Source organism: Anolis carolinensis, chromosome 2 (genome assembly GCF_035594765.1).
Source record: "Anolis carolinensis isolate JA03-04 chromosome 2, rAnoCar3.1.pri, whole genome shotgun sequence".
Taxonomy (NCBI): domain Eukaryota; kingdom Metazoa; phylum Chordata; class Lepidosauria; order Squamata; family Dactyloidae; genus Anolis; species Anolis carolinensis.
The window spans coordinates 264399105-264425326 of NC_085842.1; the positions used below are offsets into that span (position 1 = coordinate 264399105).

The 26222-nt window shown below is 42.1% G+C and overlaps 1 protein-coding gene across 2 annotated transcripts in view; it reads right to left on the bottom strand.

Moving 5' to 3' along the window:
• Nucleotides 1-13236: 13236 nt before the first annotated feature.
• Nucleotides 13237-26222, bottom strand: part of dmxl1 (Dmx like 1) — a 98195-nt gene continuing 85209 nt past the window's right edge. For both annotated transcript variants that reach the window (XM_003223034.4, XM_008114044.3), the window contains 7 exons: nt 21316-21376; nt 20594-20721; nt 18284-18376; nt 17683-17774; nt 15393-15445; nt 14750-14967; nt 13237-13672 (listed from right to left, as the gene is read on the bottom strand). In XM_003223034.4, the coding sequence (XP_003223082.2) occupies nt 13448-13672; nt 14750-14967; nt 15393-15445; nt 17683-17774; nt 18284-18376; nt 20594-20721; nt 21316-21376 (870 nt within the window). In that variant the 3' untranslated portion in view covers nt 13237-13447. The remainder of the gene's footprint in view (nt 13673-14749; nt 14968-15392; nt 15446-17682; nt 17775-18283; nt 18377-20593; nt 20722-21315; nt 21377-26222) is intronic.

Below are 26222 nucleotides of genomic sequence, written 5' to 3' on the forward strand. Positions count from 1 at the left end.
CTGATGGCAATCTTATCATGGATTTTTGAGCAAGATTTATTTGAAGAAGGTTTGTCATTACTTTCCTCTTAGGTAGAGAGAATGACCTGGGGGTTTACATGGTCAAGCAGGAATTTGAACCCTTGGGTCTCTTTGGGTCCTAGTCCAACATTCAATCCAGCTCTGTTTGGACATTATCATATCCTTGCCCATTTTGAACCTCTTTTGAACTGTTACACGTTTTAAGCTTTTTCTTATTCTTTTGCTATCATAATTTTTTCACATAATATCTATACAATGTTCCTAAATTCTGAGGAGACACTTAGTTTCAAACATTGTTTTTTTCCAAAAAGACTGCTTTTACAACTGCTCAGATGAAAGGCACAAAAAGATTTATAGGTTGTGAAAAAAACCCCATAGGGTCAAAGACAATGTAATATTTCATATCACTTCATGTGAATTAAGACTTACTACAAAATGACAAAAAGAATCTTCATTAAGTCCTCCCCCCATTTAACAGAGAGATAAGGTAAGCAAAGTTAGTTGACCAGGTACTTTATCCAACAATATTCTGGGTTTGAGTGTGTGAATTTTAAACTAGGTGACTGTGGCAGTTTAGCCTTCTGTTGGTTTGCCACTCACCACACTTCTGAGCTAGCTGGGATAGTCTAGAGTTGGTGTTGGGGTATCCTCAGCTTGTAGTGCTGAGAAGGCTCTCAACATCCATGCTGACACTGCCCTGTCAGGAGTGCCTCAGGGCTTCACATCAGCCGTGACAACCATAGGTCCATCCCAAGTGATATATGGTACTATTTATACCACTGGATAGTCTCTGGACCTCGTTTTCTATGCTGGATGGGGTGATACTAATCTGAGGGTGAATCGATTGGTCTGTAGTTCTGATTTCTTGGACAGATCACTATATGCAGTTTAGAAGAGCTGGGACTTAGAACCTCTATAGATGCTCTGCCTCACAAGGCTTATGGATCCGTATGGATTTTTGATAACTTCGGAGGAGTTTCCTGCTGCCTTGGTAAGCAATTCTGTTGAAGCCTTGGTTGCCCTATGGACTGGGGACATACCAGTGGGCATGATTATTCCTGAGTATCCCATCTCATGTACTGGAGCCAAACTAGCATTCTGGTTCTTCAAAAAGCTGACAGCATGTGAAATGGTGGTTGGAATAATGTTAGCAGAAACCAAGAGTTGCTCTAATTGAACACAGGGTACATTCTATTTAAGGGCTTTCCAGGGCAGTAAATGCAGCAAAAACATTTTCTCCTGTAGAGACAATCAGTAGAGTTGTTCAGTATGGTAGAAGGGAGGAGCTTTTTAAGAGCCTTTTACACATGGCTCCACAAGAAAAGAATATAGAACAGTTGAGCCCACTGTGTCTGACTTGCCCAGAACACTGCAGATACAACATGTTGAATCTACTGTGACTTGGATAATTGATACTGATCCACTGGATATAATTTTGGTCTCTGACTATGCAGTGTTAATGGATACTTTTCAATTTGAATGGACTGAGCATTCTTGCAGACAGTACTACATATGTGTTAGATCCTTGTTCATGTCCACACCAAAAATTAGCTGAATGGGTGGAAGGAGTGGTCAATAATTCACTAAAACAAAGCAGATTCCATAATTCCTAAAGGAGACAGTTGTAAGGCAACTGCTGGCAAATTAGTCCCTAGATACCATGGTATTGGGTAACTATTGGCCAGGTTCTAACATTCCATTCATGGGCAAGGTACGAGAGCATATGGTTGTTGCAAGTCAGGTATATTTGTTGTCATCTTTGAGGCCTAGAAATATAAAGTATGAAGATAATCTAGTATAACCTACAACCTATATACCGTGTTTCCCCGAAAATAAGACAGTGTCTTATATTAATTTTTGCTCCCAAAGATGTGCTAGGTCTTATTTTCAGGGAATGTCTTATTTTTCCATGAAGATGAATTCACATTTATTGTTGAAGAAAAAAATGAACATTTATTATATACTGAACAGTAGTTGTCATCACAAACCAGCATAACCAGACAAACTGTGAATCCTATCAAGAATTTCTTGTTACTACCATTATTTCCATGTACAACTGGTATGTACATTTACCAATTCGGCATGCTCTGGTGTTCTGTTTGGCAGGTGCTGGGCATGCTTCCAAACAAAAACTTTGCTAGGTCTTACTTTTGGGGGTGGCCTTATATTTAGCAATTCAGCAAAACTTCTACTAGGTCTTATTTTTCGAGGATGTCTTATTTTCGGGGAAACAGAGTAGGATCTAATACAGGAAACCAGACATATTTGTGTGTGTTTATCAGTGGGGATGTGGCTTTAGCTTAAGTCTGGGGAAATGCCTATTCAGATGTCAGCAAAACATGACTGGGAACATTCCACACTGTGGATGTGAGCCAATGTGACCTGTAATAACCTTCTAGAGGTGCAGTGGTGGTTGATGTGAATAGGCAGTCAAAGATCAAGCCATATATGAAAGACTCCCTTACCCAAAGATCTTTGTTTTAAATGGGAAATTTTGAACACCACTGTTTTGACTGCACAAGTGAAAGCCCTGACAAAATTAAAGAGAAAATAAAAGAAGCCGAGATAGAGCCATAGTTCTTTCTTTCGTCATGTCTTCACTAATGCCAATAGATGTCTTAAACAGCTGGGTTGTTCTTGGTGACAGTTTGATAGACTGATAACTTGCCCAACTTACTGAAAAATCTACATTCCCTTTTGAGTGTAATGGGTGTCTGTTTATGGTTATAAAAGCTGTTAAGATTTAACAATGCCCAAGGTGACTAATCCTTGAATGCCTTTGTGTTAACAGATGACTGACTGGAGATTTATGTAATGTTTCAACAGATAATTGTATTTCTTGATGGATAGATGGTTATGGACAGAATTTTGTACATGTCAAAGTCTCTATGAAATATCTGTATAATGTCTTTACAAACACTATGGATGGAAAGGAGAAGGAAGGATTGCTGAATTATACTGTCCAAGATAATAATCATATATGTGATGGAGATGCAGAGAAAGTTTCAATACTTTTGACAGAGTAACAATGCCCATATAATGCACTGTAATTAACATATGATACCTTACATGTGATGTATTGTGATGAAGCTCTGCACACAAACATCTACTTAAGGGGACTATATATGTCTGTATATCTATGAATGCATATAATTAATAGCCTAAAAAGTACCAAAGAGCCTGCTCATTTCACGTGTAAATATATTGAGATTTTAGTACTTGAGACTACTTAGATGAAGCGTTGCAGCTAACACCGCCTGTCTGGTTAACGCACAAACATGAATTGGGCTGTGAGGTGGGTAGAATTTTGAAGAATTGACATGCCTTAGGACTCAGATAGTGAGGGGAAAGAGCAGGAAGAAGGTTAGGTTGCTTACCTGTAACCATGTTTCTTTGAGTGTGAATTCACACTAATGGAGAAGGCTGCACCTGCGCAGGCTCCAATGGAAACTCTTCCAAGCTAAAGTTTGAATTTTAGCGGTAACCACGCCCCTCTCCCCATAGGGCATATAAGGCAGCCCTGGGCGTCTGCTCTCCAGTTCCTGCGCCACAAAGGCAATGAGAAAGGGAGAGGTTTGCCAGTGGGGATGGCAGGGCGGGTTTGTGTGAATTCACAACTACACTCGAAGAAACATGGTTACAGGTAAGCAACCTGACCTTTTTCTTCGTGTACTCTGTGAATGCACACTAATGGAGACGAGCAAGATGAGGTCTAGGACGGTGGGACAGGGCAAACCCAACAACGAGTTGAATGTCCAAACCCAATATTTATTAGGACACAAAAGGAGTAAGGCACAATGCGGAACGAGGTCAACATAGAGACCGAGTGCATATAACGTAAGACATAACAATGTCAAAGTGTATCCCCGATATCATGGACACCCAATGTGGGTAGGGGAAAAGTGTAAATATTGACAACAGTATCTCCAAAAGGAGAAACAAGGCATTACTTGTCCTAAAAATAGGACCAAGATGTAAACAGACCCCCAACAGTGTAAATCGCTGCAGGGGAAAGAAGGAGCTGTGTAAGTAATGTTGATACAGTGTAAACACGTAAACATCGAAAAATAAAGCTTGTCATACAAACAACACTTGGTGAGACATTGGTTCTTTTCCTCCCCCTCTTTTCTTTTCTTTTCTTTTCTTTTCTTTTCTTTTCTTTTCAGTATCCTGAAGGGGAAAAAAGGCCCTTTAAGATAGGCAGGAAGACAAGACTGATCTGGCGAAAGCAAAGTCTTTTTGGGCCTTAGAGTCCATCCTATAGTGGGAGACAAATGTTAAGGGGTTTGACCAGATCACTGTCCTACATATAGAGTTGAGAGGGATGCCCCTGAGGAAGGCAGTAGAGGTAGAGGCCCCTTGTCGATCTCGGGCGGACCGACGGAGGAGGAGGAGGCTTAGCCAGCTCGTAAGCGAGTTCAATGGCTTGCACAATCCAGTGGGAGAGCCTCTGGGAGGAAACTGGGTTACCCAGCTTGTCTGGGGCATAAGCAACAGAGTTTTGGCGTCTTGCGCGTTGATCTAGTTTGATCTCTATAAAAAAGAAGAGCCCTCCAGAAGGTGAAGTCTCCATTCGAGTGGAGATGAAGGGTTAGGAAAAAAAGGCTGGGAGCACAATGACTTGGTTGAGGTGAGAGGCAGAGACTACCTTAGGGAGAAAGGTGATATCTGGACAGAGGAAAGCGCAGTTGTGGTGGAAGCGAAGATAAGGTTCGTCCACTCTAAGGGAACAGTTCTGAGGGCCTACGGGCCGAGGTGACTGCAACCAAGAAGGCTACCTTCCATGAAAGCAGGTGGAGATCTGCTGAGGCCAACGGCTCGAAAGGAGAGGATGTGAGTTGAGATAACATTAGTTCGAGACTCCAACCAGGTGTTGGCGGCTGCGACAGTGGGCAAAGGTTATTGTAGTCCCTTAAGAAGGTCTTTATGAGATGGTCCCCGAACAGGGAAGGCTGACCGTGACGTTGGAAAGACCAAGACAGGGCAGCCAAATAGGATTTCATAGAGGCCAGAGACAGCTTTTGCTCTGTGAGGGTAAGCAGGAAATCCAGGACCACCGATATTGAGGTTGGAAAAACGTCAATGTTTTGGGACCGAAGGAAGGCACGAAACCGAGAAATTTTGTAGGCGTAGGCCTTGGTCGTAGCAGGCTTATGGGCTGCGCGGAGAACCGTTTGTAGGTCTGGATGGAGAGAGCTTAGGCGAGAATCCTCCATGCAGTCAGATGGAGAGATCAGATGTCCGGGTGCAGAATTTGCCCGTTCTGCCTGGTCAGAAGGTGAGGCAGAGACGGAAGAGAGAGAAAGGTCCCCCCCGAGAGATGAAGGAGTGCCGGATATCACGGTTGGCGTGTCCATGCTGGGGCTATAAGAATCACCGTAGCCAAGGTGAGGCGGAGTCTCTCTAACACCTTCGCTATCAAAGGAAATGGAGGGAACAGGAAGAGTTGTTCCCTCAACCAGTCCAGAAGGAAGGCATCTCTGAGGCATCTGGGAAACAAGGCCGGAGGAAGTCTTGCGCCATATCGAGGTAGCTGTGCGTTTTGAGGAGAAGCGAAGAGGTCTAGAGTCGGCCATTCCCAGTCGTGAAAGAGTGTGTGGAGAGTGTCGGGGTCTTGCTGCCACTCGTGGGAGGAGCTCGTCACCCTGCTCAGGGCATCAGCTAGGCCATTCTGGAGGCCTGGGAGGTGAAGTGCCACTATGGAGACTTTGTGGGCTATGCACCACTGCCAGATCTGGAGGGAGAGAGACATTAGCTTTCTCGAACCCGTGCCTCCCTGTTTGTTGATGTAGAACATCGCCACTGTGTTGTCCATTTGAATGAACAGTTTTGTGAAGTATCAAGCAAACAAAAGCCTTCAGGGCCTTGAAGATGGCGAGGAGTTATAGAAAGTTTATGTGGTGGTCCCTTTCGAGGGGAGACCAGAGGTCTTGAATGGTGAGACTGTCCATGTGAGCTCCCCAGGCGTAGTTTGATGAGTCTGTGGTTATGGTGACCAACGGGAGAGCAGGGTGGAAAGGTAGTCCTTTGCAGACATTGGCTCGGTCCCAGAGAAGGGACTGGTGGACGTGAGACGGTACCGAGAGGAACCTCAAACTGGAGTGGCGAGACGGCTTGAAGTTGTCTATGAACCACCTTTGTAGAGGTCTGAAGCGTAGTCTGGCGAAGGGGGTGATCAGAACTGTGGACGCCATATGACCCAGGAGGACTTGGACGGATCGGGCCCGGACCCTCCAGTTCTTTTCGCAAATTGTGAGGTGATGACAAAGGGCAAGGAACCTGTCGGACGGAAGAGAGGCAGTTTGAGTGACGGAATCGAAGAGAGCACTGATGAATTCTCCTCGATGGAATGAGGTAAGACTTCTCGGCATTGAGCTGGAGACCGAGTGAATCCAACAGCTGGAGAGTTGTCAACGTGGAGTTGCAGCACAGCTGGATCAGGACTGCTAAGCAGCCAGTCGTCCAGATAAGGGAAAACTGTGATGGCCTGCCTTCTGAGGTGTGCTGCAACGACAGCCAAAACCTTGGTGAAGACCCTCGGTGCCGTCACAAGGCCGAAGGGCAAAATGGTAAACTGGTAGGTATGGTCGAGGACTTTGAAGCAGAGAAAACGTCTGTGGGCCTCCCATATCGAAATGTGGAAATACGCATTGTGATGTATTCTCCCTGCTGGAGCATTGGGAGAATGGAAGCAATGGACACCATCCGGAATTCTGTCGTGTGGACGAAAAGGTTTAGGGCCCTCAAGTCCAGGATGGGGCGAAGTCCTCCCCCTCTCTTCGGGACCATAAAGTATCTGGAAAAGAAACCTTAAGGGTCCCGCTCGGATGGAGAAGGCCGAATAGCCCCTTTGGAGAGGAGGCGATCAATCTTGGCGTAGATTTCCGGAGAGGGATCGGTGAGAGATATGACCTGTAGGAGGTAGTTCTTCGAACTCTAAGGCGTAGCCTTCTCGGACAATCCAGAGAACCCAGGCATCCAAAGTAATAGCCTCCCATTGGTGATAGAAGGAGGCCAGACGGTCCGTGAAGAGGCAAACATGCAGGGATGACGGGGCGGAGAGTTGCGGAGACAGTATGGTGCCTGCAATGGTACTGGATGTGGAGGGCAGACACAGGGGCACGGCGTCAGTTTCGACGGTGAGCCTGAGCGGGGGCAGAAGTGGCTCGACCCCGTTGTTTTTGGGCTTGAGGCGAGTGGCGGGGCTGCTGTTGGCCTTGGTGGCTGGAAACTGAAGACTGCCTGAAGCTTTGGTGTCGAAAGGGCTGAGGCGGGAAGCGGCGAAAACGCTGAGGGAACCAACGGGTGCGCTGAGCGTGGGGTTTTTTGACTCCACACTTCGAAGCCAGAATCTTAAAGTTATGGTTAAATTGTAGTTTGTCATCGGTGCCAGCACTGAAGAGCCCCAACGCATCAAAAGGCAAGTCCTCAATGACCTGTCTAGAGGATAAGGAGAGACCCGACGACTTCAGCCAGGAATGACGACGAATGGCAACTGCGTGGGCTATCATTTTGCCAGCAGTGTCACCAGTATGCTTTGCCATCTGGATTTGATGGTGGACTAGAGAGTCAGTCTCTTGTTGGAGCGTGGTAAGAACTGAACGGTCTTCGTCAGGGAGCTTTGCAAAGAAAGGTTGGGTCTTTTCCCAAAGGATTTGCTGGTAAGCGCCCATACAAGCCCCATAGTTCGCAATCCTGCAGAGAAGTAGAGCACCAGAGTAAAGTTTTCGACCCACGGTGTCAAACCATTTGCCTTCCCTGTCAGCCGGAATATTGGACTGGCGACAGGAAGACTGGGAGGCCTTGACGACCATCGAGTTAGGATCTGGATGGTGTTTGAGCCATTCCATGTCGTCATCGTAGGTACAGTACCAGGCATCAATCCTCTTCAAGGTGGGCAGTATCGAGGACGGTGTTTTCCAAGAAGCTTGGATAATGTCCAGCAAGTAAGGTAGAAATTGTAGTAGAGTAGCAGAGGGGCTTGGGCTTGGACCCTTTTGAAAACAGGGTCGGTCACAGACTTGGAAGTCTGCTTGATTTCCATCCCTAGGGCGTCAGCCATTCTGACCATCTGATCAGAGAAAGCGCAGACATTGGGGAGTGGGGGTCGACCTCGTAAGCATCATGAGGCGAGAGGTCAAGGCCCAAAGAGACGACAAAGGCCAAAAGGATGGATTCTGGATGATCAAGGTCCATCTCATCGTCCTCGGTGCCTTGAGGGGACCGAGGAGAGGAAAGCACAGTCTCTGGAGGAGGCATAACCTCAAGAGCAGGAGCAGTAGGCGGCCGAGGGTCTTTGGAGGCCGAGGCTTGAACCGCTTGGGCTAAGCGTTTGTCTTCTCCGTTCTGGAGTCGAGCTCAGGGAAAAAAGCTTCTAGTGAAACTGCCGACGTCCCGAGGAGGGTTTGGGCATTGGTACCCTGACCATTGTTTGGGTAGAGTGGTGGGGTGAGTCCTGTATTTCACCTTCAGACAATTGCTAAGTGGGGGACAGAGAAGCAGCTCGAGTTTGCTGGGCTGGTTGAATAGGAGAGGACCTTCTTGACGAAGTCGCCGAGGAAGAAGGAACATCTCTCCGCGAGGAGGCCAAGGAAGAAGAGCGTTGGGTCATCCGCCTCTTCGCTGGTGGCTGTTTGGGGGGCGCCCTCATAGATTTCCCCGGTGTAGGAGGAACTGGGCAGACCGCTGCCAAATCAGATTGGGTGTGCCGAGATTCCTCTTGGGCCCTCTTAAAGGCGATTTTCATGGCCAAGGTCTAAGGCGGGGAAGCCACATGGGAGCGAACGGATGTCGCTGAAGCCAAGGAGCTCGAGGTCGAGGAGGGTCCCACTCTACCTGACCGAGTCGACACCATACCTGTAGTCACCGTGCACGGCGGCTTTTAAGGCTTAGCCGCCTTAGAAGATCTGGAGGCCCTGGAAGAATCCGAAGGCGCCTTGGCGGCTGATGCTGATATCACTCTCAAGGTGGAGGGAGTGGGGTCCAGCGCGAGTGACCTTTTGTAGAGTGCTGCCCTAAGTCTGGCTGCTCTGTTTTTCCTCGCCTTGGCCGTGAGAGCTAGGCAAAAACGGCAAGTACCGACAACATGGGCCTCGCCAAGGCAAAGAAGACACTTGACATGGCCGTCCGAGACGGGAATCTTAGCAGCACACTAAATGCAGTGCTTGAAGCACGTGGTAGACATCAGAGGAACAAAGAGTCCGAAGTGAGCTTTGCGGCGGGAAAAAACGAACTGGAGAGCGAACGCCCAGGGCTGCCTTATATGCGCTGTGGAGAGAGGGGCGTGGTTACCGCCAAAATTCAAACTTTAGCTTGGAAGAGTTTCCGTTGGAGCCTGCGCAGGCGCAGCCTTCTCCATTAGTGTGCATTCACAGAGTACACGAAGAAAAAATATTAGTTCTTGGGCCTGAAAGTGCCAGCTCCCAGCAGCCACAAAAACTGGAGCTAGAAGTGCCAGCTTCTGAGGCTGAAAGTAGCTATCACCGGACTGTGGTGGAGGCTCCTTCTTTGGAGGCTTTTAAGCAGAGGCTGGATGGCCATCTGTTGGGGGTGCTTTGAATGCGATTTCCTGCTTCTTAGCAGGGGGTTGGACTGGATGGCCCATGAGGTCTCTTCCAACTCTACTATTCTATGGTTCTATGATTCTATCTTAAACAGCCGCAAGGTGATGTTACAGAGATACCTACTGTGGTAGAACGTAGGCAAGAAAGGGAGGCCCTCAGATCCCAATGCCTTTATCAGAAACACTTGGCAATCAGAACACAGGTGCTAGATGCGCTGGACTATAAATAACAGCCTTAGCAATGGCAGACTTGTTGTTGTCAACTGACTTTCATGGAGGCAGCAACTACCCAACTCTGAACCTTTGGCTTGTGTTTCCTATGTACCCTGGATTTTGCTTATCGTGGACTACGCTCTCAAGCGTCATTCGACTGATCACTTTCATGTAGCTCTCAGACTGCTCGAACTAGCAAATACTCTCTGCTCTGCTGGTAATTCTGGGTTGGATTAGGGGATGGGGAACATACTACTGACTCTGGCTGCTTGGCAACTTTTGCGAGAAGCTCTGCCTCCCAGAATAGGCCAATAATGGAACTTTACACAGATTCCAGATTATATGACAAAAGATCATCAATCCCTCAAGTTTTAAGAGATAAGGGGGAGAAACCACATCTATTTCAAGATGGCCCCCCAGTTCCAGGGAATCCTGGATGAGACAGATTACCTAGGTTCATTTCAATCTGATTTCAGGCCTGGTGATGGTTTTGAGATAGCTTTGGTTGGTGACCCATACCATATGGGGTGTTTCCTGTTAATTCTGCTGAATATTTCAGCAGTTTTTGACACTATTGGCCATACTATCCTTGCTGCCTTGCTGGGATGGGATTTTGAGGCACTGCTTTACTTCATGGAAGGACAGATTTAATAGTTAGGTTTTTGGTTCTTTTTACTACTTTTATATTTGTGGATAAGTGTAATTAAATTTTTAACTTTTGTGTCTGAAATGTTTTTATATATACCCTTTATGCCAAGGCAGCCTCAGCTATAACCCATAAAAATTGTGGCTAGTTTTTATTCTAAACTTAGTGTATGGTGTTTCCTTTAGTGTAACATGAGCCACCTCACTGCTGAAGGATGCAATGTTTAAGTCCTCAGTAGTTTGACCTTCTCATTGATTTTAGCAGGTATAAATCCCACTAGATAGCTTTGTACATTTACTGTAATATTCAAGGTGGAAAGCTTTCCCAGTAGTGCTTCAAGGAAAAGAAGGGTGGAAAAAGAGTTCATCAGCCTGAAACACAGTAATTTAAATTTCTGCTTCAGATATTGACTAGGGAAAGGGTGAACTTCTAAAATTATTATCTTTGAAATGAACTTCATAAAGATCATGTTTTCACATAGCATCTATAGTAACAATGGCATTTTCAAACCACGAACCTCTGGCAGGATTGTTAAAGTATTGCAGGTAGGTAATGAATAGAAGATAATGTTAGAAAAATTTAGGAGCATTCCTCATGAAAAACACTCACTCGTTTTTCTAGTAGAAACATACAATTTTATATAGATTTGAGAACTTGACAAATGTAAGATGAAAGGTCAAAATGATTATATAATACCTCTCAAAATATGTTTTTCTTAAATCTGGTTAAAATATATTAAAATAATATAAAAGTGACTGAGCTGCAAAATTTGCTGTGTTGCAATTCAAATATAAAACACAGCAATAAATAAATTAGGATTTCGGTTCTAAAAACTACATCTACCAACACTGGTTTTTAAAATTTTAAATGGGATAACAATATTTATAGAATCAGTGCTTTAAATATATGTACAAATAATATGGCCCCAATACTAAAACCAGCAGTCAGCTTCTGTACAGAATGTTCACTGCCATTGCCATTTACATACAACCACATTGTTCATGACTTCGAAGTGGGGCTCCAGTAGCCATGTGGCTTCCTAAAACAACCATGTCTCAGTTTCATGCTATTAAATGTGCCTTCCAGATAGATGGCCAAAGGCACATGGAACAACTCTAAACATGTCAGAACCCTTTCACCAAGTCAGCATTCTGCTCCTGTCACTGTGACTGAAAAACTAGAATTAATATGCATGTAATGTAAAGGGAAACTGCTTTTAAATCACTAACAAACAGCTGCATGAGTTCTTTAAAATGCCCTTTATAGCTACAATAGATATATATGTTATTGCATAAACTTAAATTCTGACTGGTGCTTAAAATTCACCCCTCTAACTACTGGTTGTGGAGAAATCTACTAAGATTACATTTAAAATCCTAGTCATTTTTTTTAAAAGAAGTATCCTGAGAATATTACAAAAACCCATTATACAAGCCCTTCATTTTTTTTATTTACAGCAACCATTCCCAGACAGATTTGGTTTACATGAAATTGTATTGATCTTTTCACAAAATATTTTAGCAAAAAGTATATCATTTGTATTTGAGTAATTTATCTAATGTATATATTTTCAAGCGTTCTATTCTTCTAAAGTAAATAAGTAACTCAAAATAGTTACATTACACCGACTAGTTTAGCATGTAGAAAATGTTGAAGGCTTTGTGTATTTTTATGTTTTGGTCAAAATACTTAACTATATAACTTTTATACATTTTGGCAAAATGAAACTTTACACTCTTGCTTCAATATACTCAGATTTCTTTCCATTATAAATCTACAGTATGTTCATACGTTAGAATTCTAATTTTCTTTTGCAATATTTTATTCTAAATTTGTTTGCTTCAGAAAGGCAATTACAAAGCTAAAAGTTGATTCTGAGTGCTGAAAGAAACCAGTATCTTTGGACTCAATCAAAACATATTAATTAGAAAGAGTAAACAATAGTATTTGTGAACTTCCTGTTATTTAGAGATGCTTCAAGCAAACAGGGAGTGAAATCCAGCAGTGTGCTTGTGGAGATCATTCTTTGTCTCCTCACCTCCACTGACTTCTGCATCCCATGATCCCAAGAAGGGTTGTGGAGGGAAATCTGTGGGGAGAAGAGTAGGGTGCAACACTTATCAGTTCCACCGACAGAAGCAGTTCCGCCAGCGGAATGACCATTGGATTTAACTGACAGAATTTTGCAAATGGATTCTTACTCAGTATTCTTATTAAATATTCTTTGCAACATATTCCTATAATTTGTTCCAACAGTAATGCTCCATGTATTACATTTTTAACATACTCTTAAAACAGTTTTATAAGGGGATTAATTACACAATATTTGCATATTTATTTAAACAGGGCTCAGTTAAAAATATAGATATATACTCTGTTTATATTTCAATTTAAAGAAAAGACTGCTATCCTGATAGCAGCCATGCAAGCATGGAAATTTCCAAGATAAAAATCTAACAATCAGATTTTCACACTGTAAACAGAGTTCAAATTGCACCCATGATCAACCTAGATTCCAGGAATCAGGTATGGATGGTGGTTCACCTGTTAGACTGTTTTCCTATAGCATGTCCTAGAGGAGCATGAATGTCTGCTTAAGCACACGTTTCCATAGCTAGCTAGAAATATAAATTTGGCAACAAGCAGCTCTGTTTATCCAGTTAGAGGGAAGGAGGGGTGGCATTGTAAGGCTTCCTCATGGAATGGTCTTTAGAGAAGAAATGAAAAAGACCAGGCTCACCTACATGGCATGTGTTTGTACGACAAATGAAGAGCACATAACACTTCAGCAATATACATAATATAAATATTTACTGACTTGTGTAAGATTGTTTTTAGGCAAAAATCAGAGGGAACTTAATCATCTTTAAGGCATCAGTGCATCAAGGACTAAAGCTCCAAAAATAAATATAAACATCAGAAAATGTTATTGTAGTGCTACTGTACAGTCTCTTTTATATCTGTTAGCCACCTTTAAACTATTTTTCCAGTATAGGACAACCCTTTCAGAGCATGAGTTTCACGTCAGTTTTCAACATGTCACTGAATGAGTTAAATCGATCAGGCAAGATTCTCATCTTTACTGTCCCATCAGCTCCGCATGAAAATATATGATTGGCTGGTCCGGTCTCAATCTGCATGACACCTGTTCCAAGGTTTCTGAAGATGGATTGCCGGGAATGCTCATTGATGAAAGTGTGAAGAAGACTGAAGTTGGACAGACTCCAGACCTAAAATCAGAGCTAAATCAGTGAGGTATTCTGGTTTTGTTTTCTGGAGAAATAAAGATAACACTATTCATTCATCTTATACAGGCAGTTCGCAAGTTATGAACGAAGTAGGTTGTGGAGGTTTGCTTTTAAGTTGAATTTGTATGTACGTCAGAACAGGTACATTTTAAAAGTGTAACTCCAGCCAATCAATCAATCAATTTCCATCTAGCTATTTATCTTTGGACAACATAGGTTTAACACTCCTGTGGTGTTTATTTAGCTGTCTCTGCCTCTGCAAGATTTTCCCTCACTTTCTGTCCTTGTGATAATTGGATTTTGAAAAAAATTGGACTATTGTGGAAACAAGGATTGGTGAGAAAGCTTCAGTGGAGACAACTTTTTCCCATCATAACTCTTTCAGGAGTGAATTTCACTTCTGTGGGCAAGATTTCTCTCACCTCCTGTTGTTTCACCCCCATTCTTAATTATGAGTCATTTGTAAGCTGGATATTTGTAACCCGGGACTGCCTGTATTACTACTTGGCTATTGCATTTTTAAAATGTCATTGTCTTTTTTAATCAAAAGCTATATTCAATACAAAAAGAAAACAAGTACAGTAGAGTCTCACTTATCCAACATAAACGGGCCGGCAGAATGTTGGATAAGCGAATATGTTGGATAATAAGGAGGCATTAAGGAAAAGCCTATTAAACATCAAATTAGGTTATGATTTTACAAATTAAGCACCAAAACATCATGTTAGACAACAAATTTTGCAGAAAAAGTAGTTCAATATGCAGTAATGCTATGTAGTAATTACTGTATTTATGAATGTAGCACCAAAATATCACGATATATTGAAAACATTGACTACAAAAATGCGTTGGATAATCCAGAACGTTGGATAAGCGAGTGTTGGATAAGTGAGACTCTACTGTACTAATATTTTAGAATGAATGCATGCTACTTAGCTAGAAATATTTGCTAGAAATATATGTCACTCTGAGAACCACCAGACCCACGCATATGATAAAATATGGAAGAAATTTAACTTGCTATCGCTGTATAACAGAGATGAATTCCTATTGTATTACCTTTATGTTTCCTTCTGCAGATCCTGTCACAAAATATTCTTCTGTAGGATCCACTGCAATTGCTTTAACTGGAGAATCATGACTCTGAAAAAACTGCCGTTGCTGTTTTTGGCGAAGATCTATTAAACAGGTATAGCCTTTTCTGCCACCTGATATTAACAGCTGGTGTTTGGGGGCATATGCTAAGACAGTTGCTCCAGTATCGTGGCAGGTAAAAGCTGAAATCCAAAGATTTCAATGTTAAACTAGGCCACTTTGAGAGAAAAAGCAGGGTATAAATAATAATAACAAGAATGTTTGTCAAAAGGATACACAACTGAATGATTTGCTAGCTATGGAGTAAACTTCCACAAATTTTTTTTCCTTGTTCTCTCTTTTCCCATTACGAAACACATCTCAATTTTATGACTCCAACATTTCAAACTGATTGGCACATATTCCTTGCTTTAAGAAACTTATTTTGAATAGGGGGCTATAAAGTAAGTTTTCTACAAGGAAAAAAGACAATATAACTAGGTCACAGTATATAACATTGATAAACAATATACAAAACATCACTAACTGGAAAATTAAAACATATCCAAATCTAAAATGTATTGTTTAATAGTTTTAAATAAAATAATATATATATGTGTGTGCTTACCATGCACTAAGCTGCTTGTTGGTGCAACCAGAGTATCCCACAGACAGATATTTCTATAACATGAAATATGACAATAACCAATGTTGTTTTTATCAACTTGCTATACAATTAGCTTTACATTTTCTAGTTCAATTTTAACTAATTGTGTAAACATGGCAAGACTCCTCTTTTGGATGATTAATAAAAACAGCAGTGTCTGAGAAACACATATCCTAAGAGTAGAGGGATGACTTTAGTCCTCTAATCCATTTGAAACCAACTACTAACCTAGCCTACTCAGTGCAGACAGTATGCAAGTTCAGTTTTCATGTTTTTGAAAAAGCTTTCTCATGGATATTTCTCTTTTCAATCAACCAGGATCCATTAATCATTCACTCTATATGAAATGGTTACTCACAAAACATCACTTACCAATAGTTAACAAACCTCCCAAAACCAAATATGTTTCTTCACTGTACCAATGTTATGGTTGAGCCTCATGGCTCTACTACTGGGAGACGTGGGCGTAAGACTCCTCGAGAGTCAGATACTCTCGAGGAGCGAGAAAGGAAGCGGCTGCGAGATATCTTTGCAGAACCATCTGACGAGGATTCTTTTGAGGGGTTTACTGAGAGAATGGAGGAAGAGATGGTTAGCTCGGAAGAGGATGACATGGAATGGACTCGTGTAAGGGAGGATTTGGGTGCCACTGGCAATGATAGTATGGAAGGCGATTGGGGACCTTCAGGATTAGACCCGTGGACAAGCTGGAGGGATGGGACGGGATCCACAGCTGGGGATGCTGCGGGGCGTAGTCAAAGGTGTTCCAGTTCTGATGAGGAAAGTGATGAGGAAACGCCCGGGCTAAGGAGAACAGCTGATAGCGATGAGGACTTGTAACTGGCATAAAATGGGGTTTGGGAGCAATAGCAAATTGCGTTGGGCAAGGTAATCTGGACGAACGCTTGGGATCTGTGTGGGAAGTTTTCCTGAAGACGGGTGTGATTCGTTTGCTGACTACCTTTGACCTTCCGTCGTCTTCTTGACGGACGCCATCTGCTTACTCTGGACTTACGGACTGACTGACTACGGCCTCGGATTCTCCTACCTGTGTCTATCGTTGGAACTGGTGAACTACAAACGTCTGCATCTGCCTTACGACCTTCGGAACGGATTGGGACTTCGCTGACTGCTTCTGCCCTCGTCTGCTGTGTTTGTATCGGGAAATTGCCTGCTGTGTGGAGGAGTAACCTCTAAGTTACTCAAACATAGCTCTTGGCAGCAGAGAAGCATCTGCTGCCAATTAGTTGCATTCCTTTGAACTTTTTGTTCACCAGCTTCTGTTTGTTTATTCCCAGGCTGAAGCAAGCTGTTTTGATTTAATCCGGATTAAACTCCGGTTTAATCCGGTTTATCTTTTGAACGTTTTTCTTGTCTCTTTTTACTTTTAAGGCCAGTGTTTGCCTAGCCCTTGTCTTTTACGGGCATTTTTTGGTTCTGTAACTCCAATAAACTTTGTTATCTTTAATCTTGTGGCGTTCTGTCTTTGACAACCAATCCAATGAAAACATAACCAAAACTGAAAACAAGGCATCCCCTTCTCCTCAACAGTAAATGTGTGCCTTTAAATGTGAGCTACACTTGACATAAGGCAGGGATGTCAGACTCATTTTCACTTAGGGCCACATCAGCTTTATGTTTGCCTTCAAAGGGCTGTTAAATCCATTTTTTTTACATAGTGGTTGGTACTCTTTACTTTTTACACTCAGTTTGGGTTCCCAGACAACTCCCATCACTTTTGATTAACTACCATACGGACTGGTGATACTGGGAACTGCCACCCAACAGCACTTGTGGTTCTGAGGTTGGGGGAAAATTAAGCGACACTTTATAGTCAGGCATTCTATCCACAAGCCTTATATCTAAATTTGAACCCCGCTAACCTTACTAAACAGAACAAACTGCAGCCTTCCAAATGTTACTGTATCAAAACTTCTATCAGCTCTAGTCATGATGTCTAGTGATGAGGAATGCAGGAGTTGTAATCAAGCATATGGAGGGCCACATAAAATAACATGGTGGCCCAGATTCGGCCTGCGGGCCTTGAGTTTGACACATGTGCCATAAGGGTAAAGTTGCCTTTATATATGGTAACTTACAGTTCAGTGCAGAACTTTATCACCTTACCATATGGACATAGATATGGATTTATTGTTTGTTCAAATCTACTGCTACATGCAGCACAAAGTAATAAGTAATTTTTCATTCATTTCTGATTCACTATTTTTGGCCTAGAAACACATTTTAATACCTGTTGTCAGTAGACTGCCCAGCTGTAGCTATCAAAGAAGAAGAGCTAACGAAAACAAAATCACTGGCTGTTTTGTTATGGCACTGCCAAGTCTGAAAATGGAAATGGACAAGAAAAAGTAGGAAAATATTTTATTTCATGCAATCATTCCCATTTTGTCAGTTATCATGTAGAAGTTATTTTATATAAATTTCACTTCCAATTACAGCCAGCATTCAAAAGAACTTTTTAAACATGCTGGTGGTTTTATTTCATCCTCTTCTGAAACCTCTTCAGTTTTAGAAGTAACCTGTCATTCGACAATAGGGTTAAACTATTTGGACAAGAATAACCTAATGCCTCCTCAACTGCAATTCTCTATTTGAGGCTTTTTTGTTATAATTGAAGATAAATGCAAGACTTGTAACTGACTTACTTTACTGTTTTCCCCAAGTATATCATAATACCAGCAGAGGTTTAGGAAACTATAAATATTATGCAGTGTCGAAAGAAACCATACTCATTTGGTAGTATGAGCAGATTATAAAAATTAAAATATACATGCATGTCATGGTACTGGTAAAATAAAATTTCATTCTTAAAAACGAAAGAACTGGCTTACCAGGTATGGCTTGGGTGTGTTTCCATTATGTAGGCAACTTTTCCAGTTTGTTTGATACAGACTTATATGTCCGTCCCCATCAACAATTCCAAACTGAAAATTAAAAGACACAAATATTTTATTTTTAAAAATGTAACTGTATGTACAATACTTATCAGAATATATTAATATTTGTACTATTACGTTGAAGATCACTGAGACCCCCATCGACAAATTTGTGACAGCTTCAAATTCTCCTTTTATCTCTGAGTGAACAGCTGAACTTTGCCTCCATCTACACTGCCATATAATGCAGTTTAATAACTGCGTTACATAGTGTGTAGGTTCATATAATGCACTTTAACTGTATTGCACTGCAATACAGGAGTCCCCACTGACCATATAATAGAGTTTTGTATTGCATTACATGGCAGTGAAGATGGGTCCCTCCTTTTGGCTAGAGTCTAGTTGCGTCATAAGTCACAGTACAATTTGTTATTGTTCTCTATCCCAGTTTTTTGAGTGCATCTTGACATTATCTTTTGTTTTACTTTGTATTGTCTCATTATAGGGTATCCAATGTAAGCTTCAAAAAGTGGCTTATCATGTATTCCTCTGTGTAGCACTAACAAGTGTGAACTATGGCACCACTGCCATCTCTGGAGATTCAGCACCGGTATCCTCTTCAATACTGCTGCCGCCCAGTAGGTGGTTGGCATATTTAGCCTGTTTCCTCAGCAAAAGGAGGCAGAGACAATCATGAGTTCTTCCAATCCCTGTTTTACCTCTTCCTCTTGGTGCAGCACTGGCTGCTTGCAAGATTATCAGTTTCACTGTCTCTTATGTCATAGTGGCCTTCCACTTGTAACTAAACAGCTCTTGAGATGAGGGTTTGCCATAAAACCCAATGGCTGGCCTTGGGCAAGCCACTGTATCTCAGTCTCTCTGCAGATCTCTTCTGAAAAAATCTTGCCAAGAAAACATTGTGATAGGGTTGCCAAAGATCAGAAACAACTTCAAGGAACACAACAACAAACAGAGATAACTGCATGCACACGTTTCAACTTCTCTCACAGCATTGGCTGCACTTCCAAAACCAACTTTCAACCAACCTCAAATATAGTCCAGTGCACAATTGTGTTGTTGGAGGTTGTTTTGCTGTGCATGCATTTTATCTAGAGATTCATCAGGACATAGGCCACTGGTGTCAGATTACAGCAAGCCAAACAGAGATGCACTTGAGTGACCAGTTCAAGTTGGTAGAAGGCACTCTGAACTTCTGGTAACCTTCATGGCATGGTGACGTCTCTAAGATTACACCCAATTTGTGCACCTTCTCCTCCAGGTGCAGTGTAGCCCACCTATTCTGACCAAGGAACCACCTATTAACAGGATTTTCTCCAATTTCTTTTGTCTTTCATTCATTTCAATTTCACTGACAAACACCAGTGCAACATATCCACCTGTTTGGGATGAACAGGAAAAAGGCAACTGGGTGTCACATGTGAGAACACATCCCAAAGTTAAGCAGTTTGATATAAACGTTGAACAGCATCAGCATTGGCAGACTTCACAGAGTGATCAATACACCAAACACTAATGACTTCTAGAAGTATCTATTACAATTTCAGTTTTGAATTTCACAGAGAACTGTTATAGCACATACTGTTTTCTTGAAAAGCAATAGTTTTTTTTAAAAAAAAAAACCAGGTAAAACACAGTCACCCTAACTTTGATCTCACCCCATATATATATATATGGGGGGAGGGGGTCACAATTTTACTACATCATTGTTTACAATGGGACTTTAGCATCCACGTATTTTGGCATCCACATGGGAACCTCGAACCGAATCCTAGCAGATTCTTAGGGTCCGTTATATATCACATCATTATAAATGACAACCTCTAAAAGCCTAGTTTTGTGCTATTGTACCAACCACCATCTTCTAAAATAAAAGCATATGTGACATATGTTTGCTTCCACAACATAATCTATTGACAAGATTAAGACTAAAGTCTACCTAGCATGGGGCTTTGTTCATATCTGATGAAAAACTAAATCATATTTCTTAATCCATGTATTATCTTCAGTATCTCTATACATCTGTGATCACAGAAACAAAAGGAAGTACATAATGCTGCACACGGAGAAGCACATGTTTGCTTTAGTCTCCCCTGATATCCAAGAATGTTAAGAGATTCAGAGTAGTGAATAATATCCAGAAACGAGGTAACTGCAAAGATGGAACACATTTGTAAATATCTTCATGAACTTAAGTTAGGTAAAAGATAGAAACATAAAATCTGCCAGAGACATAAGGAATACTACCTTGTTGCCTTGATAATTGAATCTCATCCGTGTAACCCTGGAGTTACCACCAGACCGGAAGCATGTAATTTGCTGAGAATGACCCCACTCAAACATTCTCACACTGCCATCTTGAGCACCTGTCAAGTCTGCAATCAGGGGGGAAAAAAGCATAATTTTTTTCTACTGTTTATCTAGAGTTTACTTAGAGACAACAACCTAAAAGTCAAGGCCTAAATCCAATTTAAGGCTTGTGAAATAAAAGAAACATTAGCAAAATTGAACTGAAGAACACCTTTGCGCAAAATAGTTGCACAGAAGTTTCTCACAATCTCTTGTACAACCTTTTGAACAACTGTTAATGCAACTGCTTTCCATAATGTTTCTACAATCTCTGGAAATGAGAATTGTTTGTGCAAAGGGAACTGCACTAGAGGAATGATGTAATCAGGCATACACCACTGTATTCTATGGGTAGAACCACATCAAGACATTATGACAGTTGGAAAAACATGCATTCCTATATGGCTGCTGTAATGCTTTTCTAAAATGAAGAGAAACAAATGGCTATTTACTGTTTGGTATATTTCTATCATCATATTTATATTTATGTCCCATCTTTTTCCCAGTTCAGGGAAAAAGGTGGGACATACATTGTTCAATTGTGGCTGGTTTTCTTTGCTGTGGTTTCTTCAACGGAACTATAAAGAAATATTCACACAGTTCAGAAGTATAATACATACAATAAGGAAGTGTTGGATGGGAAGCCATTCTTCGGACATTGTTGATAGGTTTCTTGATCATCTGTTAAATATAAAAATTAATAGGCAAGCTATAAAATGAATCAAAAGCTTACTCTAAAGTACTTAGTGATACAGACTGCTACCATGTTCTTCATGAATTTTTGGACAGAAATATGGGTGGAAATCATTGAAAGCGAGATCCTTCCCTGTAAATATCACAGATTTCAATATCTGTGAGATTAATTACCGCTGTCAGGATTGTTTATTTGGGGAAAGAGAGGAAAAGAGACAACACATTTTGCTTTAGTAAAGAATTTAAATAAGAAGGAAGAAAGGAAATTCTTGCAAATGATTTCACTTTATTGAAGACTCTCTCATGAGCAGATGAACAGAACTGGGTTGCATTTGCAATTTTACTATTATATTGGGGACTACTTCTGCACAGGCATAACTGACCTAAACCATACTTCAAATATAAAATTGCCAAGTATACACACTAGGATGTTATAGGCAACACACTTTTTCAGACTGCTCAGCCAGTCCCCTTCTCCTCTAACCTGATGAATTATAAGGATTACAGTAATGTATATGGAATAAAATCTTTGCTCAATGAAGCACAATATAAATGTTTTAGTAGTGGTAATTGCAGAGATACAGCAGGAAGAGTGTGTTAAGCAATTAAAAAAAACATTAGACAGGAGTCAAAGTGGAATCAGGAGGCAGAACACTTTAGGAAGTGGGATTTAAAAAGCAGGTAGAAGAGCTAAAAAAATAGGAATGGGACAAACCCTATGGACAAAAGTCACACAATTCAGGCAAAAGTACTGTACAACATATTTATTTATTACATCATCATTTCTACCTCTCCCTTCTCACCTTTCAGGGGACTCAGGGCAGCTTACAACATGAACATATACATTAAAACAATTTATATCACATTTAAAAACCCATTAAGATTAAAAATTACTTTAAAATTGAGAGCTTACATTTAAAAACCTACATAATTATACATATACATTCAGGCGCGTTCCAAGTCCAAGTGAGGGCAATCAGTGAGTCGTATAATTATCGTATCTCATTTCTACTGCTACTCTTGCTCAAAGGCCTGGTCCCGTAACCATGTTTTTGTTCTTTTTCAGAAAGACAGGAGGGAGGGAGCCTGTCTAATTTCATTTCGGAGGGTGTTCCATAGGCGGGGGGCCACCACTGAAAAGGCCCTGTCCCTCGTCCCCGCCAGCTGCACCTGTGAGGCTGACGGGACCGAGAGCAGGGTCTCCCCGGAAGATTTAAGATTCCGCGATGGGTCATAGCGGGAGACACGTTCGGACAGGTAAGCTGGGCCGGAAGCGTTTAGCGCTTTATAGGCTAAAGCCAGCAATTTGAATTGTGCTCGGTAGCTGATCGGCAGCCAGTAGAGCTGACGTAGCAGTGGAGTGGTATGCTCCCTGTACGTTGCTCTAGTTATCAACCTGGCTGCCTCCCGTTGGACTAATTGAAGCTTCCAAACCGTCTTCAAAGGCAGCCCCACGTAGAGTGCATTGCAGTAATCTAGACGGGATGTAACAAGAGCATGGTCCACCGTGGCCAAGCCAGGCTTCCCAATGTACGGGCGCAGCTGGTGCACAAGTTTTAATTATGCGAAGGCTCCCCTAGCCACCGCTGAGACCTGGGGTTCCAGGCTCAACAATGAGTCTAGGATCACCCCCAGACTGCGCACCTGCGCCTTCAGGGGGAGTGTGACCCCATCCAGCACAGGCTGTAATCAAATACCCTGTTCAGCCTTCCGACTGACCACGAGAACCTCTGTCTTGTCTGGATTCAATTTCAATTTGTTGGCTCTCATCCAGTCTGACACAGCGGCCAGACACCGGTTCAGGACCTGAACAGCCTCCTTAGTGACAGGTGGAAAGGAGTGACAGAGCTGGACATCATCTGCGTACAGATGACACCGCACTCTGAAACTCTGGATGATCTCTCCCAGCGGCTTCATGTAGATGTTAAACAACAAGGGGGACAATACAGACCCCTGCGGGACCCCACAAGTCAATGGTTGTGGGGCCGAGCAGGTGTCCCCCAATGACACCATCTGGGACTGACCCTCCAGGAATGAGTGGAGCCACTGCAAAACAGTACCTCCAAGACCCATCCCCGTGAGGCGTCCCAGAAAGATACCGTGGTTAACGGTATCGAAGGCCGCTGTGAGGTCCAGCAGAACCAGCAGGGACATACTCCCCCTGTCCAGTTCCTGCCAAAGATCACCCACTAAGGTGACCAAGACTGTCTCGGTACCATGCCCTGGCCTGAAGCCAGACTGCGCCGGACCTAGAAAATCAGTATCATCCAGGAATTTCTGGAGTTGCGAGGCAACCACACGTTCCATGACCTTGCCCAAATAGGGGAGATTGGAAATGGGCTGAAAGTTTCCTAATTGAGTGGGGTCCAGTGATGGCTTTTTCAACAGCGGTTTGATCACAGCCGTCTTTAGGCTTGCTGGAATTTTGTCCTCCCGAAGGGAGGCATTCACCACACCTTCACCCACTCAGTCAAACCCCCTCTGGCTTCTCTCACTAGCCAGGATGGCAGGGGTCTAGGATGCATGTGGTTGGTCTCGCTTCTCCAAGGATCTTGTCTACATCCTCAAGCTCAACCAATTGAAATGAATCTATCAAAACTGGACAAGCAGGTGTTCTTGCTACATCCTCAGAGACTGCTGTTAATATGGCGTCCAGGTCAGAGCGGATCAAAGCAACTTTGTCCGCAAAGAACCGAGCAAATGCTTCACAGCAGCCTGCCAAGTTGTTAGGGATCCCATCTGGAGAGACGGGATATAACAAACCTCTGACAACTCAGAAGAGCTCCGGTGGACGGTTCTTTGCAGACGCAATATTAGCTGCAAGGAAAACGTTATTTGCAGCATCTATTGCCGCGGCATACATATCTCAATGTATGTCTAATCTGTAAAAAGTCACTGCTGTTTTATTCTGCCTGCCAAGCAAAACTAAATGCAAAATGAATGTAGGGTTTAGGAGCGGTGGTGGATACTGCAAGTTATGTTTCCATCTATTCCAGTGCAATTTAAGAGCAGCTTGGTTTAAAGAAATTAAGGTGATGGATATCCTTTTAGAATCATAGAATAGTAGAGTTGGAAGAGACCTCATGGGCCATCCAGTCCAACCCCCTGCTAAGAAGCAGGAAATCGCATTCAAAGCACCCCCGACAGATGGCCATCCAGCCTCTACTTAAAAGCCTCCAAAGAAGGAGCCTCCACCACACTCCGGGGCAGAGTTCCACTGCCGAACAGCTCTCACAGTGAGAAAGTTCTTCCTGATGTTCAGGTGGAATCTCCTTTCCTGTAGTTTGTCCAGACCTTTGATCATTTTAATTGCCCTCCTCTGGACAAATTCCAGCTTGTCAACATCTCCCTTCAACTGTGGTGCCCAGAATTGGACACAGTATTCCAGGTGTGGTCTGACCAAGGCAAAATAGAGGGGGAGCATGACTTCCCTGGATCTAGATGCTATACCCCTATTGATGCAGGCCACATTGCTGGCTCATGTTTAACTTGTTGTCCACAAGGACTCCAAGATCTTTTTCACATATACTGCTGTCTAGCCAGGCATCCCCCATTCTGTATCTTTGCATTCTATTTCTTCTGCTGAAGTGAAGTATCTTGCATTTATCCCTGTTGAACTTCATTTTGTTAGTTTCGGCCCATCTCTCTAGTCTGTTAAGATCGTTTTGAATTCTGCTCCTTTCTTCTGGAGTGTTGGCTATCCCTCCCAGTTTGGTGTCATCTGCAAACTTGATGATCGTGCCTTCTAACCCTTCATCTAAGTCAATAAAGATGTTAAACAGAACTGCAAAGAGATACATATTTGCAGAGGCTTTTTTCACAGCTACCCCTTAAAAGAGAATGGGACAAAACTTTGGAAGCCAGGGGATTATAATCAAAAAACCTCATAAAGTATAAAGCAGGTGAAGTTGCTGTATCTATGAGAAATACCTCAAAGGGGGAATCCATTAGATACAACTTTCCTCGCTGCACTGCCATGATAACGAGACTAAAAGTGGTGATATTCTCAGACATTCAAAAATACTTTTTTAAGGTGCAGACATGGAAGTCAGTAAAGCTCTATTTACATTGAAACACAAAGATGCATTTGTCAATATTGCAAAATTGTAAAATGTCCATGTCGGCAATATATAAAGGAAGGCAAGGTAACCCTGGTATGTCTGACCATTTCACCATGATAAACACAAAGCTACAAATCAATTTGAAGCAAAGGACATCTGAATCTATAACAATAGATATTTTAAACAATCATCTTTAAATTGAACTGAGTAGATCAGATTATTTTATGAGTTAATATATGCACATGCTAACTTTGTAATCCCAATCTATTTTTTAAATTAAAAATGAAATAATAGAGCAATACCATGGGGATAATATATTAGTTCAAAAGATTCTTGCTATAAACTTGGTATATTTTGATTATTTTGCTGTACTTACAATTTTTAATTTTGGCTTTTAAATTAAATTTTGGTTTTATTAGATTTTCTTCACTAGAGAACTATTAAAGCTGCAGATTGAGAATTAAAGAAAGAATACTGAAAATTTATTTATTGACTTATCTCCCATACTTGTATCCTGCCCTTCTCACCCGGAAGGGGACTCAGGGTAGCCTCACAATCGGCAACAATTTGATGTCCAACATACAATTCCAAAAATACCAATTACAATTAAAACCAAACATTAAACATAGCTTAATTAAGACAACACTTAAAATCACACAAGTTCCATATTAAAGTCCAGGATAGGTCCCTTAGTCTGTCATCTTAAAAGTTCTCAATTATTGCACTGCTATACTTGCTGCTTAAATGCTTGGTCCCATAACCATGTTTTAAGT